The following is a 15,971-nucleotide window of genomic DNA, read 5'->3' on the forward strand; positions in this document are numbered from 1 at the left end:
TTCCTTATCAAGGAATTCTCCGGCCACTCAATCTGAAGCGCCTCCAGCCACATTGTAGCACACTGTCCTGTTTTATTTTCTTCATTGTAGTTATTATTAAAATCATTCTGTTTATCTGTTGTCCGTTGTCTGTTTTCCCCCCATTGAATGTAAGAGTCATGAAATCAGGACCTGTCTTTCTGATTTATAGCTATCCACATTTATTATAAGAGTGAATAAATAGGGTATTCAAAGAACTGAAAGATACATAGTATGGTTAGTGCAAAGAGTGCAAAGGAGATTGGAAAGAAATAAGATAGTGTGAAGCCAAAGAAGGGTTATCAGTAGGAGGTAACATCAATTCAACAAATACCAAGAACTTACTATGTGCCAGATACCTGCTAGGCACCGAGGACCACGTTCGTGTAAAAGATTCCCCTGGTGGGGAGAATGGGTTAAAAAGGGAAAAGACCAGAGGCATTTAGGAGACTTGCAATAATCCAGGTGGGAAATCATAGTGGCATGGTTTAGGCAAGTTACAGTGGGGATGCATGGAAAGGGATGGATTCCAGGAAAACTTGAGAGGAGGTAGAACTGAGCAGACTTGGTGATCTGTTTGTAGTAAAAAGAGGAAGGATTAATACAACTTGGGTAACTGGATGGTTGAGGGTGTTGTCACAGGAGGATAGGTTTTGTAGGGGAAAGATGGCGAGTTCAGCTCCGGAGATATTTCTGTGCTATCCAGCTGGAGATATCTGTAGGAGATATTTCTGTGCTATCCAGCTGGAGATATCTGTAGGAGATATCTGTAGGAGATATCTGTAGGATCTATTGGTCTGAGGTTCAGGTAAGAGAGCTAAACCCTAGTAGAGATTTAGAAGCTATCTGTATGTAGATGAACAATAAAATCACAGGATTGAATGAGTGCTTAGATGACAGCTGTGAAAAACACAAATTCATACAGGATAGGTAGAAGAGACTCTAGCCTGAGGGATACTTGAAGAATCAGCCAAAAATAAATAAATAAATAAAAGGGTATCTATCATGTTATGGGAGGCCAGGGAAGGGCGTTTTCATGAGAGGAAATAAGCAACGCTGTCAAAACAAATGTTCCAAACTGGTGATCATTGAAAGAGCAGTTTCCCTTAAGAAACAAGGATCTAGGCATTCTGGAAAACTGAAATACAGAGGAGGTAAGACATCAATTTAAGAGAAAGAAAGCACAATAGCAGCTGGAATGAGATGTGGATTCACGGGAGGGGTTTTGTCATGTACTTCAAGGGTAGAGCTTTTGAACATTGATGGCCGGGGTGACAGGTTGAATAGAAAGAAGCATTGAAGCCAAGAGGAAGAGAGTGTCCTGGAGGGAGAATGGGGGTGAAGAGGAAACAAGGGCTACAACGTATTGGTAACTGTTAAACTCGGGGAAGTGCATATTTGGGGTTCATTCTGTTATGATTTCTACTTTGTAAACATTTCCATAATATGAAAAACTATTTTAAAGGAAGGCGCTGACCCAGGTGCCTCCATATGTGGAGGAGTCATTTTGAAGTTAGGCAATGATAACCAGTAGGCAGACAGTATGCCAGGCTGGCATGGGCCTCAGAGGAGGCAGACTTTTCACACAGAGAACTGCAAACTGCTCAGAGTGTTGGGGAGAGATGATAGCAGCCCTTTCCTCCTGAGCCTGAGCATCTGAGGTATGGAAGAATCAACACCTTAACTGAAGAGGCTAGAATGTTAATGGTGCCAGCAGAGTACAGACTGGCTTCGATTACGGCAAAGAAGTGGACGGAGTTAGTGACGAGATGGAGGATTTAGGGGAGTTCCTATACAGTGAGTTGTCCCTAAGTAACTAAGGAATTGGCTCTGCCTCACAGCATCACAGCTGGGAGGTGCTAGGGTCCTATCTGTTAGGAGTGGTGTCTAATGTTTACTCTGACTTTGTGAATTCGGTATTTTGTTCAGTATTTTATTCAATTATACAAGTTTTCAATTGGAAGGGAAAACATTTTAGGTTATTATGTGCATCACATGTTTGAATCTGAGCATGTTCAGCAGGTGGGATTTGAGGAATGTTTATGATTTCACAAAACATTTCAAAGGAAGAAATGACAGGGTTTGGTGACATTTTTTTAAAGGGGTAGCCTCAAATATCAATGGATCGTCATTTCTTGTTTTGGTCAAGAACAGGAACATAAAATTAATACCATTATTTCCTCTTAAGAGTGAACAAATAGATTAAATGTGACATGTATAATGTATTATGCAGTCAATTGATGAAGCAAGAAGTGTGTTATACCAACTGGTTATTTAGTGATACTTAGTAATAAATAAACTTCATTGTTTGTATAACTTTAAAAATGCTGTTTAAAGAAGCTTTGAAGCAGGAATGAATTACTTATTTATGGTCAAAACCTGTGTTTATATTTTAAGGATCACCAGTGGGAAACAGTCACTGTGCCTGAGGATAAAGTACTGATATACAGCATTGGAGGTATTCATCTTGTTTTCTGTAATTCTCTTCTTGATTCTTATCATACTGAGCAGAAGTTGCATGCTCCCTGGGAAAACAAAATAGCCTAATGAAAGCAAAATCCACATTTCCTTGTGTTCCCATTCACCGTTTGCTAGTTCAGTGTCATCCGTGTCCTGCCCTTGCGTTTCCCCCTCCAGCGTTGTCCCCGCTCACTCCTGTACTTGCTTCCTCGTCTATCGAGCCTAGGACCCATGAGCTGTCACTCTCTCATCAGTGTGTTCAAGGCTCTCCCCCTTCCACCATTTCTGATGAGATTCAAACCTCTAATGGATCCACTCCTACAACTGGAATTATATAACACTGCTGGACAAAACTATGCATCTTGGCAGACTGCTGTCACTACAGATTCAGCTATCAAGACATGCTAGCATTTCAGTGGGCATGTACTGGCATATCATGATAGTTTTACTTGTGTTTTCCTAGTGACCAGTGACATTGAGCACTTTTTCATGTGCTGGGTGGTCACTGATGTGTCTTCCTTTTTGAAGTATCTGGTTAAATATTTTGTCCATTTTTTACTGGACTGACTGCCTTTTTAAAAAGTTTTTGAGTCCTTACCTGCGCTGGACACCAGTTCTTTGACAGATTGTTCTGTGAGTATTTTCTCCCAGTCTGTATCTTGCTTATTCATTTTTTTGATGGTCATTATGAAATGACCCTATTTTTGATATGGTAATATTCTTTGTTCTGTAATTTATGTAATATTAATATACCCTTCCAACTTTTTGTTGGTTAGTTATAACATGGCATGTACTTTATTTTTTAACTCTGTGTGTGTGTGTGTATTAGGTGGGTTTCTTCTAGGCATCATATATTGGGTCTAATTTTTTAAATGAAATTTGACAGTCTCTGCCTTTTAACTGTGGTGTTTAATGTGATCACTGATACGCCTTTAATTCACCATCTAGCTCTTGATTTTTCTACTTGCCATCCCATTTGCCACGTCTTTTGCTCTTTTTCTTTCTTTGTATTGATTTTTCAATGATATCATTGTATCTATTTTCTTAGCTTTATACTGGCTTTTTTTAGTGGTTGATTGAGGGTTTATTTTATACATCTTAATAGTNATGGAGCATGTTCATCACTTGGAAAGCATTTATAGAATTATGGGCCTTAATATTTGCCTCTTAGAATGTCATTGCATTGCAGATTAATCACTTTCCTTTGAAGATTAGGTGGAAACTCCTCAATTGCACAGTTAAATGGACTTTGACATATGAAAATTTCCTCTGCATTTAACATCAATGTCCAAACATACTGCTGGACCTGTAGTTGGAACTTGAAAAAAATATACCCCCTGAAATCCGGTGTGAGAATGGAGATGTCACTTCTTGTTTTAACTTTTGACAGCCCAGGAAGTATAGAAAGCAGCTCGGCATTACTCGTGATTCAGATAACCTTAGTTTCAGTGAAATGACTTTACTGAAGTATAGGTTTCTTGTGTAGCATGATTTGCCCTTATAATTTATTTTAGGGCTGAATTCATTAAGAAACATTATCAACTCTGCAACCCAATCTGTTTACCAAAGTCATGCAGTGGTAACTGATGATGGCTAAGTTCTTGAGAGTGAATGAAATTCACCTTGACACTACTGGTGCAGTAAAACATGACAGATTCAAATATTTCCATGGGGTAACCGCTGACAAATAATACAGCCACACAGAACCGGGCAGCGGGGTTGGGTTTGGTTCATGGGCTGTAGTTTGCCAACCTTTGAGCTAATGGAACTGAATTCTCAATAGTCCACTGAGACTGTCAAACATGCTACAACTCTTCTTTCACTTGGGCCAAGCAATCAATCCAAGTTATTTTATCTCTCTTGCTAGAGGAAAAACTAACATTGGTAATTGAGGCTGGTGAATTATTTATAAATAAAGGAACAGCTGCTATTTGCTGCCTTTAAAGCCAAATCCTTTTAAAAGGTCAATTACCATTTATTTCAATAGTAGTTAATGCTATCTTTTTATTGATTTCTTTGCAATTAGCATAACAATCTAGTCTAAATTCTTATGGTATTTTTAGGGGAGAAAAACCATCCTAAATCACCAGTGATTATGAAGTTATCCAACAGATGGTTTTTTTTTGTTTTTTGTTCTTTGTTTTTTTTTTTTTAAGTATTATACTTTTTTGGGTTTTTTTTTTNGTCTTTTGCTCTTTTTCTTTCTTTGTATTGATTTTTCAATGATATCATTGTATCTATTTTCTTAGCTTTATACTGGCTTTTTTTAGTGGTTGATTGAGGGTTTATTTTATACATCTTTAACTTAATAGTGTATATGTTCAAGTAATATTATACCCCTTTATGTATGTGTGACGCCCTTGAAACAGTGTAGTTCCATTTTTGCTTTCCTGGCCTTTGTGCCATTCGCTTCTGCATATGTCAGAAACCCCATAATATGGTGTAGTGACTTTTTGCTTTATGAAGCCAGTTAGCTTTTAAAGAGATGTGCAAAGTGGATTAAGACGTATTTTACATTTGCCATTCCCAGTGTTCAGCTCTCCTCTGCGTAGGCTCAGGTTTCCATGTGGTATTATTTTCCTCTGCCTGAGTGACTTCTCTTAATATTTCTTGTAGTACTGACGTGCTGGTGAGGAGTCTTTCAGTTTTTACATGTCAAAAAATATTTATTTTTATTTTTGAGAAGTATTTCTGTTACACACAGAATTCTACATTGCCTGTTGTTTTTCTTTCAGTTTGCTTTAAAGGTGTCACTCTGCTGCCTCCAAGCTTGCATTGTTTCCGATGCAGTGTCTGCTGTCATTCTCATCTGTTTCATTTTATTTGAAATCTTTTTTCCCCTAACTGCTTTGAAGAGTGTCTCCTCATCACAAGTTTTAAACTATTTGATTATAGTGCTTTAGTGTAATTTTCTTCATGTTGTTTGTCCTTGGAATTTGTTGAGCATCTTGCTTCTGTGGGTTTATAGTTTTTATCCGATTTAAACTTTTCATCCATTATTCCTCCATTTTCATTCCTGCTCCTTTTTCCCCACAATGAAGATTCTGAGTACACATCCACTAAGCTACTTCAAGTTTTCCCCCAGCTCAGTGGTTCTTCTCTGGGTTCCCCAACCCCTTCCCCAGGCTTTTTTCCCCTTTCTATTCTTCCAGTCGTTTTATATTGTTGTACTTCATGCTCATTAATATTTTTTTTCTGCATTAATATTTTTTTCTTCTAATCTTATCCTGTATGTTTATCTCAGGCACTGTATGTTTCATCTCTGTGAGTTTGATTTGGGTCTTTTTTAAAGATAAACTTTTCATTTTAGAATAGTTTTAGATTACATAAAACTTGCCAAAACAATATAAATGTTTCCTCGCCCAATTTCTCTTTTTATTGGTATGAAAAAAATGCATAACAAAATTTACCATCTTAACCATTTTTAAGTGTATAGTTCAGTAGTGTTAAGCATATTCACATCTTTGTGAAACAGATTTCCAGGACTTTTATCTTGCAAAATTGAAACTATATCCATTAAACAACTCCCCTCACCCCCCTCCACTCAGCCTCTAGTAATCACCATTCCACTTTTTGGCAGTGTGAACTTGACTGTTTTAAGTGGAATCACACAGTTATATGGCTTATTTCACTTAGCGTAATGTCCTCTCCCGAATTTTTGACATCTTAACGTTTTTATGGTACATTTGTCACTGCATCTTAAAACCAAAAGCCTGTTTGGATCCTGTGTCTTCCTCTAGCAAGCTCATTCTGTTTTCATTGTAGCCAGTTTTGCAATAGTTCTTACTAAATCTTTTCCTTCTCCTGCTATTCATGCCTGATCTTATTACATTCTGCTTTACATTCCACTCCACTGGAATTTTTACTGAAATTTTAGATGTCAAGATAATTAACACTTTTACTGTTAGCATCAGTATACACCCTTCAGTCTTCCCACCACATTTGACACTGTTGACCATACTTTCACTTTTTAATCATTTTCCCTAATTTCTCTACTGAGCTGTAGATGCAAATGCAAGTAATAAACCATTCCGTTTGGATATTTTCACAAATACCTCAAGCCCATGTCTGAAACTGAACTCGTTATATTTGGGGGTATATATTGTACCCCCAAAGCTCCTTTATTTCCTGTCTTGACAAATGATGTGATAACCTTCCAGGTTTCCAAGTACAGAAGCCATTCTTGATGTTTCCTCTCCCCTAATAATCATTTTCCATGTTCATTCATTTTTGTCACTTAACATCTTTTGAATTTTTTCTCTCCTCCTTTATGTCCCATCATTTTTCATCTTAATCACTGCCATCACTTCTTACTAATATTTCGTCTTTTGCATCTTGTCAAATGTAGTTGCATAGTCATTGGGCAAGAAGTTATTTTCATGGTGTCCTGTAAAGTTGATTTTTAAGATTTATTTTCCAATATATAACTCATCCTGATTTTATGAGGATACTTTTATAAAAAAATCAAGTTCTTGATGTATGGATTAAAACTGGGGGGCGGGGGCAGCTTTCGGGTTGGCGAATAAGAACGCACCTCCATGCCGGGAGGGTGGCGCACCCACACTACAAACAGACAGGAGCTCTTGTGCTCAGGACCCCACTGTGGACCTCTTCACTGGCTGTTCATTCATATTCTTAATGTCCTTTGTGATAAAGCTGGAATCTAGTTTACCTGTATGGACCAGGCAGGATCTGAATTTTTACACAAATGGCACTCATGGAAGTTAAAAAGGTGTGGACCCAGGAGATCAATCAATAGTTCTAGTGAAAAAGAATTTCTACAAGAAGCTTCTGATTGAGGAGATATGGGAAGCAGCAGTACGACAGAGTGCAGTTAGAGTGTTTTATAAACAATGTATAGGAATTTATAAAATAAAGGCTCCATGAACAATTTTTGGAAAAGTTGTTCTTAATGGCTTTGTATGAGAAAGCATATTATTATAGTCATGTAAGTATAGTATACTGGAATCCCAGAGAAATACCTAGATAACATTATAACATCCAACTACGTTAATATCTATAAATACTTGGATTTATAGCAACAAAATAGGAAGTTTTCCAGTATCTCATTATTGTTGCGCATTAACTAAAAAGCAAGCCATGATACAGTCCAGGCAGTCAAAGCAAATAGAAATTTCAACAAGGCCAGCAATAAAATAAAATATCAATAATTCTGTAGATAGTCATGATCTATATGGAGAATACTTTGTACAAATAAGTACAGGCATTCAGCAAAATAATAAATTTGAAGTGATTGTAATACTATTTCATTAGCGCAAATATTTCATTTACTATAAGTTCACAGCAAGCTGTAGGAAGAAAGTCAAATGCGTATCAGAGGGATATAGCAATCAGCAAGAATATCCATATGGGTTATAAATGTTCCAGTCTTCATCACCAAATCTGAAACATTATCACCTTCAGAGTCACCTCCACTTATCTCTAAAGCCTGTTACTGTTGAAACTCATGACTTTTCCCCCCAAAAAAAACCCACTGGTACTTTTTGAGTTAGAGACTGTCACCACTGTCTTCAAGCAATTCATAATTCTTGGTCCCATCAAAGGACATTACTGTGAAAATTTCATGACCACATAGTTGCAAAAGCAAGTAAGACATAGTCTGCTTCGGCAAGCCTCACAAGAATCAGAATTTTATAGCCTGTAGGGCCATTCATTCTTTAGGGCAGATTACTGAGTGGCCAGCAGTGCTTTTCTTGATGTAGACACAAAGTGTCCTCTCGGGGTGCTCCTTCTCCCTCAAGCTCTTTGCTTCCTGCCCAGGAATGTACCCTGGGGGCAGGTGTGGAGGCCTCTTGGTCCACAGCGAAGCATCACCAGAGGTCAGCCGGTCCATAGTGGCCTTGTGTCCATAATGACAAGCACATGAATTGGGTGCCAGGTAACTTTTTGATAAAGTTTTGTAGGAGGGAGGTGAGTACCTCATATAAACTGACACAGTGTTTTCTTTTCACTTGATTCATAAATTCCCTGAAAATCAGCACTTGATCCTTACCCCCCAGTTTCCTACCACCCGAGTGTTTATCAAATGATTGTGTACTGTCAACACGCTTGTAGCAACTGGATTTAATAGAAATGTCTTAATAGATGCTTACGCATAGAAATATAGTTATTTAGGAATTATTTTGTTTGCCTCTTTTAAATTAAGAAAATAGTTTTCTCACATGTGTTCAAGGATTCTTAAGAACCTGTTAGTGTCCAGAATGTATTCAGGACTTTATTTTATTGTATCACCCTATACGTTATAGATCAGGAAACTGAAACTCTGAAAAATAAATTGATTTAAAAATGTTTTTAAATAAATGGACTTGATTTGTTACATAGGTAATATTAGAATTAATTTAAATAGTTAAGTCCTAAAAGTTAATTCTACCTCATCTGAATTAATATGCTGCACGCTTTTCTTTTAGTATGCCTGTAGAGTATCATCATAGAGATGAAAATAAATTAATCAGTGTTATTTGTTTGTGTGCAGTGATAGAATCAAAGAAGCTACTGACAATAATTCTGAAAAATACAGTAAAAATCAGTAACAGAGAAGGGAGAGAATTGCATTTATATTTTCATGCATCATTAGAAATCACTAAGGTGACACAAAAAATCTTGGGCGCAGATAAATATAAGGTAAGTGTTTAAACTGTGAATAAATATTTATTGTTTTCGTAGTCTACAAACCTATGGGCACTTGGGGCTATAAGTCTCATTGATACTCTTTTTCTAGAATTCTTAAAATGTCTTGTAGATTTTTAACTCTTTAAATTTGTATTGTGGAATCACCATCAGATTGTTAGCTATACCCTTTGAGATACCGATCAGAAGAATCTCAGGTGACAACATTAGCAGCAGCTGCTCAAAACATTTAATGAATTCCTGCCAGGTGTTTAACAAATGAAATGAGACAAAGCCCTGTTTTCAAGACATTAAACATAGTTTGTGAGAATTACAGACTATACCTCAGAAGAATATGTGGCACAGGGAAAAAGAAATGAAGAAGCTGAGAAAGAGAATGCTCATTAAGAGTCAGATTTGAAGGAAAGGCTGTGGAGATGGGGCTTGAAATGGGCTTTGAAGTTGACAGAGGAAGTTTAGATCACATGCTTTGCAGGCCTGTGGAAGACATTATGAGATGGATAGTGTTTCACTGGGAATCGAAGGTGACAGTTCATGCTGTATTTGGGGGAGATACTCTGTTGACAAATTTGGATAGTGCGTGTTAGTCTGCTGTAACAAAAATACAATAAACGAGGTTGCTTAACAACAAATGTTTATATCTCATAGTTCTGGAGGCTGGAAAGTCCATAATCAAGGTACCAGCAGATCTGGTGTCTGGTGGGGCTCACTTTCTGTTCACAGTGGCCACCTTCTCGCTGTGCCCTCACATGGAGGGGGTGAGGGGGTTCTCGGAGGTCTCTGTTAGGGACAGGGCACCAGTCCCATTCGTGTGGGCTCTGTTCTTATGACCTAATAACCTTAAAGGCCCCACCTCCTAACACCAGCACATTGGGGATTGGATTTCAACATGAATTTGGGGTGGGAGTGGGGGGCACATTCAGTCTATAGCAGTGCAAATATTTATGGTGAAGAATAGCAGAGAGTGTGTTTGTGAGGAACACTTACCAAAATGGCAGGCTAGGAAGACTGTGATTAATGGGAGTCAAGTGTCCGGAGAATAGTATTTACATATACAGAATAATAACCGGAGATGATTTGGCCATTATGGAAGGAAACAGGTAGGAAATAATTACGTTAAAATGGAAAGAACTGGGAGACAATGGTATCACTTTGAATTAATTTAATTTTAGGAGTTGAACAAAAAGCAGAGTATTTCAGTTGCCAAGACATCTGTGCATGTACTTTATGATGCAAGTGGATCACAGGTATGTGTCTGACTTCCTTGATTTTAATCATTGGGCTAAGTTTAACCCAAATGATAGCACAGCATAAATTTCATGTTGGAGGGTGAATAGCTAAAAAATAGATAGTACCCAATAAGATGCATATGATTTTTAAACATGTTATTAATGATAATTTAGTATAGCAGGCAGATAGTTATTAATCAATACCAGTTTTGGTAACTTCAAAAATTAGAAGTATCTGTCCTTCCAATAATGCAAAAACTGGTTTTGGGTCTATTATTTGGACAAGTGGATGCTTTTAGTTGGGTCACTTTGTAAGACTAAAAATTATAACAGTACATAGAAACGGAAAGAACTGATATCTGTGTTAAATGAATGTGGGTGCTTTATTAAGACATCAGTGGTTTTTGAGAATGTCCTGTAGTTTGCAGTTTAAATCCTTTTTTTGCACATTCTCCAACAGATTCTAGTGCCAGAAACTCAAACCTCACCAGTTGAAGAAGAACTCGTAAGTTTGAAAGAAAAACTTAACTCCCAAAAGGAATTTGCTAAACCTCCAAAATATATCAAAAACAGAGCTCAAAGGGACAAAAAAAATAGTCAGCTTGAGGTAAATACGGTTTGAAAATAATCATTCATAAAAAACATGTCAAGTCATTGTTCTATATAATTACAGAAAGCAGCATCTAGAAGTTATGCTAATGGCCTTCATCAGTAACATTTCAAAGTATTTTCTCTGCTTTTTGCAAATACAAACAAAAGATAGCGTTTTTAGCAAATTGTGTTTATGTGTAAGGGTTAGGGGTTTAGGACAGCTATACTATATACTTGTAAATTCCAAATTAGCAAAGTAATCACCACTTTTACATGTAACTTTTCTATTTTTGCATTTGGATGTAATGTAGAATACACATTTATAATGTGTATATAAATTTCCATTTGTTTGCATGAGGAAAGAAAGCAAAGTATCAGGTTCTTTTTCCGCTGCCGCCTCCATTGAGGCTTTCCTCTGGGCCATATCCGGTAGAACCTCTGTGACCTTGCTGTGACCCTTGACATTGCTAACAGCCCTCTCTTCCTTAATGCCCTCCTCTTCTTTGACTTCTCTGGCAGCATTTGAATTCTCTTCCTACTTCTGTTACTATATCAGAAATACTTCCTCTCCCCACCTCCTGGGAGTAGACTTGCTTTAAAAGTTGGGTCCCCGGCTTTCTGAACATCTCCGAACACCTTCTCCCTTTGCGAGCTTCCTCACGTGCACCATGGAAGCTCTTAGAATAAATGTACCAGACCCCTCTTCAAAGTTCTACAGCGACGCCTCCACTTCTTCTTCTCATATTGTCTTGTGTGCGTCTAAGCCCTTTCCTGAAGTCTAACCCAAGCTCTTTATTTTTTGCCTCAAATGTTTATCTGCGTCCATGCTTCAGTCATGCTGCCGTTGAATTTTCTGATGAGATCCTTGCTTCCCCTCTGCCCCCCTCACCTAGAACCAAGCGGCCAGTGATTGTTTCTCATAGTATCTCTCACATCCTTTCCTCCTGTTCCCTTTACCGTTACTCGTTTCAGGATGCCTGGAGAAACACAGCAACCTCTTCATTGGTGTCTGACGCCATTGTTTCATCCTGTGAGCTACCCTATATGGCATACCACTGATTTTTCTTAATATTCATGTTTTTTGTAGCATTATATGAACAAGTAACTATTCAGGTCACATTCACTATACCTCTAGGAACTGGCATTTCTTTAAGAAGAATCTACTGGTTCAGTGCTTTTCTGCCTAATTTTAGAATTCCCTTTTCTTCTGTCCTCCCCCACCTTTCATCTGTGTCCCATGTACATACCTACCAAAGCCCCCTCAGTGTTTTTTCCCTCTGTCTTACGGGCAGGTAGGTGCCTTTCTGAAAACAGCTCTCTGCCTCTTTACAGTTTGTCCTTATCTACTTTCCATGGCACCCTCTGAAACTCCTCCCCCTGTAGTCTGGGGGTATAAATGCCGATAAATGCCTGCTCCTCTACTTCTGTTTCTCTTACCAGTCACTCGAAGATGAAGTTAAAAATACAAATCTTTATTGGAACACACGCTAGTGTGTCATGGTCTCTGGCTTCCTGTAGCTACTTTTTACTCCAAAGGCAGTTTAGTCTTCAAAGAATATTAATACAGTTTTTTAAATGTGAGGAAATTTTGGACAATGCTTAGCATTATGAAAGCACTCATAAACAAGTTTACATAAATATGTATCCAAACATCACCATGAAATAGAATAGGGAACTGTGAGCCACTGGTTAACCAGGTAAACTCAGTAGCAATAAAACTTCTGTTAGGAGGTAAAGGTTCTTCATTTCCTATGGCTAGGTATTCTATAAATATTACCTAAAACAATATTCCTTATTTGTTTCAATATCAAACATTAGGATAAAACCCCTGGTTAGTGAAAAGTTAACCTAAAACAAATTTCTGGATATCATGTTGTTTATAAAATGCCATATCTCTTGTGTGTGTAGTCAAGGTAAAATGTTTTGAATAAAATTGTAGGATATTTACTTTCAAAAGATTATGTGTGTTTACTGTGGTTGTTTCTCATGGTTTAAGAAAATTACTCCTAGCAAAAGAAAAATGTCAGAAGCTTCCATGATTGTTCCTGGTGCAGAGAGATATACTGTGAGAAGTCCAGTACTTTTAATCAGCACATGTAAGTTTTGCAGTCTTAAAAAAATTTTAACATGTGTTATCATATTTTAAAGCAGGCATTTTTAACTCAGGGATGTTCTGGACATAATTTACCTAGGCGATAAGGTGGGGATATGAATATTGAAAACTGTGAACTACAAATGTTTAAAAAAGGTTTACTGGGTATTGCCATATAAACATTATTCAAAATATTAGTACCCAGCACTAATAATGTAATGTAAGCGGGAGCAGCATTACATAGTGGATAAAACATTGGATTAATCAGGCACTTGGGCTAGTTTCCCATTCCCAGGTGTGTACTTTGTAGATTATCTTCTAGCTAAATTTAGAACCAGTTTCCTTTCTGTACAGTGGGATTGAAGTGTGTCTACCTCATCAAGCTGTTCAGAGGATTAAGTATCGTTCAAATGACAAGGACTGTTGTGAAACATTTAGACAGTGCCTGGTACATACTAAGAGCTAATAACAATAAGTGATCTGATACTGTGCTAGTTGTGGTAAACAGTCTTATTTAACCTCTGTGACAATTAAATAGTGACCTCCTTCTTTTTCCCAAATCCAGTTGTCTAACAGGCTTCTCAAACTTAACAGGTCCAAAATAAATTCATCTTTCCACCCACCACTCCAACCCCCAGCAATTTCTTCTCCATTCCTTACCTTGGTAAATGGTATCCATATCCACTTTCTCTCTAAACCAGAAACCTGGGACCCATCGTAGAACCTCCCTTTTTTACCATTCTCATCTAAAAAGCACCTCAATAAAGCAATATGTAAGTTTTAAAACCCCACAAATAAACCATCCCTTTGTCCTCCTTTTTAGCGACACCACGAAGAGGAAGAATTAAACCACCACTGCAAATGATAGGATCTGCAGAAAAAGCGGGCGTTTCTGAAACACTGGATAGTGCTGTATCGCTTAAATCCAGACCATCTGAAGGAAGACCTAGAGGCGATGATACAGACAAAGTAACTTTACTTTGAACGCATTTTTAAACATTTTTTATCAAGTTATCGTAGAAATACATATTGAGCTAACTTCTTTTGCAAGCAGTGAGTGTCTCACTTTGTTTAAAGCACTGCTTTTTTTAAGATACAATTTATTGTCCTTGAACATAAGGTCATCCTCACAGACGACTCATTTACAGTGCTGACAATAAAATTTGGGAATATCCATTCAATATAACTCCAATTTAGGCATTCCTTAGCAGAATGGACTCACCATCATTTTTTAGTTTATTATACAAATTAGTGTCTGCTATGGGGAAAGTTCTAGTATAGAAATATAAGATACAAGTGGGCCCTGTCCTTAAATATCTCAAAGGCTAGCATGGGAATTAGGTAAATTAATAAGATAATTACCATATTGTATAATTATTCTCAGATGTGCATCTAGGATGCAGTAGGAACCTGGTGGAGGGGCTGGCGCCTCACCCCAGAGCTGGAGGTGGGGGGAGAGGAGGTGAAGATCAGGAGATGCTCTTTAAGGAGATGGAGAGGGAGTGGGTTTCTGAAGGGTCAATAAAGGTTATCAAGTGGCCAGAGAGGAGAAGGCCATTGACTCCAGGTAGCTGAAGAGGATGGCTAGAGAAGGTGGTTTATTGGAGAAATAGGAGGTAATTGCATACAGAGAAGTCTGTAGAGGAGGAATACCTAATAGCTCATTTTCTCTGACGTCAGACATGGTGAACTTCTCTTTAGGATATGCTGACGTAGGGGGCTCAGGGAAACGTAAAGATTTGGAATAGCCACTGAGAGCTAATGGACAGGGCTACGAATAAATAAGTACGAGTGTTAGACAATATGGAGGGCCCAGTTTAAACCTGGCTAGAATTTCATCGTGGCATTGCTTCAGAAATATGTGTAATAGTCTCGCAAATAAAGCTTAGTAGCCTTGGTGTTGCAGTAAAAAGAATAGGTAATTAAATTTTTTTTTAAATGGTAATATGGCAGAAAGATAAAGGCTGAAAGAGTTGAAGATACTAGGAGAAAAGAGTCAAAGTGATGTTCAGATCGACTAGTGAGGTGTTTCCTAATAGAGGCACTGTTGTTCAGTTTTGTGGCACGTCCTGAGTGCTGTAGGGCGATGAGCATCCTAGGCCTGTGCTTGCTTAGTGTCAGGAGAACCCCCCGTCATGGTGACAACAGAAACCACACCTGCGCAGTTTCATGCTGCTCCTCTCCTAGCGTGAAGAACCACTGGCTAGATGAAGTAGGGAAGAAAGCCAGGATGGGGCCCAACAGCTTAGCTTAGAGGGTGGACTTTTCTTTGATCTGAGTGTGTATCTGTGGCCACGAAAAGAGGGAAGCTTGCTATAGGTAAGAAGTTACCTGTGCAATGGCCAAAACTTGACAAAATCATTTTAGGTTTCATAATTTCCAACTCCTTAATGTAAGTGAAAAGACAGAATAGATGCAGGTTATGAGATCAGCAGGAATAGGGGATGTTCCTTGGAGGTTCTTGACATTGTTAGTCACAGATGAACATTTAATTAGCTGTGGATGAGATCAGAAAATGTCTGCCTCTTTATCTGCAATGAAATTTATTTTCTTGTGTTTTAGGATAAATAATATTCTAGAATGGGCATAACCTTTATGAAATACAGTTGACCCTTGAACAACATGGATTTGAAATGCATGGGTCCACTTATATGTGGATTTTTTCAATAAATACTGTAAATATATTGTAAGATTTTCTTAAAATTTCCTTTAGCTTACTTTATTATAAGAATACAGTATATGATACATATAATGTGCAAAGTGTGTGTTAATCAACTGTTTAGGTTTCAGTAAGGCTTCTGGTCTTACTACTAGTAGTTAAGTTTTGGGGAAAGTCACAAAGTTATACACAAATTTTTGACGGGGGCTGAGGGGGGTCAGTGCCCCTAACACCTAAGTTGTTCTAGAGGCAACTGTAAATAGAAAGGCTACCC

General features: G+C 37.8%; 1 protein-coding gene across 1 annotated transcript in view; it reads left to right on the top strand.

The window, feature by feature from the left end:
- The window catches only part of LOC109380025 (synaptonemal complex protein 2), an 18,595-nt gene extending 4,692 nt beyond the window's left edge, over positions 1–13,903 (top strand). The window contains exons 7-11 of the mRNA XM_019637159.1: positions 2,416–2,476; positions 8,972–9,120; positions 10,299–10,373; positions 10,816–10,962; positions 13,862–13,903. Coding sequence (XP_019492704.1) covers positions 2,416–2,476; positions 8,972–9,120; positions 10,299–10,373; positions 10,816–10,962; positions 13,862–13,903 — 474 coding nt within the window. The remainder of the gene's footprint in view (positions 1–2,415; positions 2,477–8,971; positions 9,121–10,298; positions 10,374–10,815; positions 10,963–13,861) is intronic.
- Positions 13,904–15,971: the final 2,068 nt, after the last annotated feature.

The sequence above is a fragment of the Hipposideros armiger genome, unplaced genomic scaffold (genome assembly GCF_001890085.2).
Source record: "Hipposideros armiger isolate ML-2016 unplaced genomic scaffold, ASM189008v1 scaffold_32, whole genome shotgun sequence".
NCBI classification, from domain to species: domain Eukaryota; kingdom Metazoa; phylum Chordata; class Mammalia; order Chiroptera; family Hipposideridae; genus Hipposideros; species Hipposideros armiger.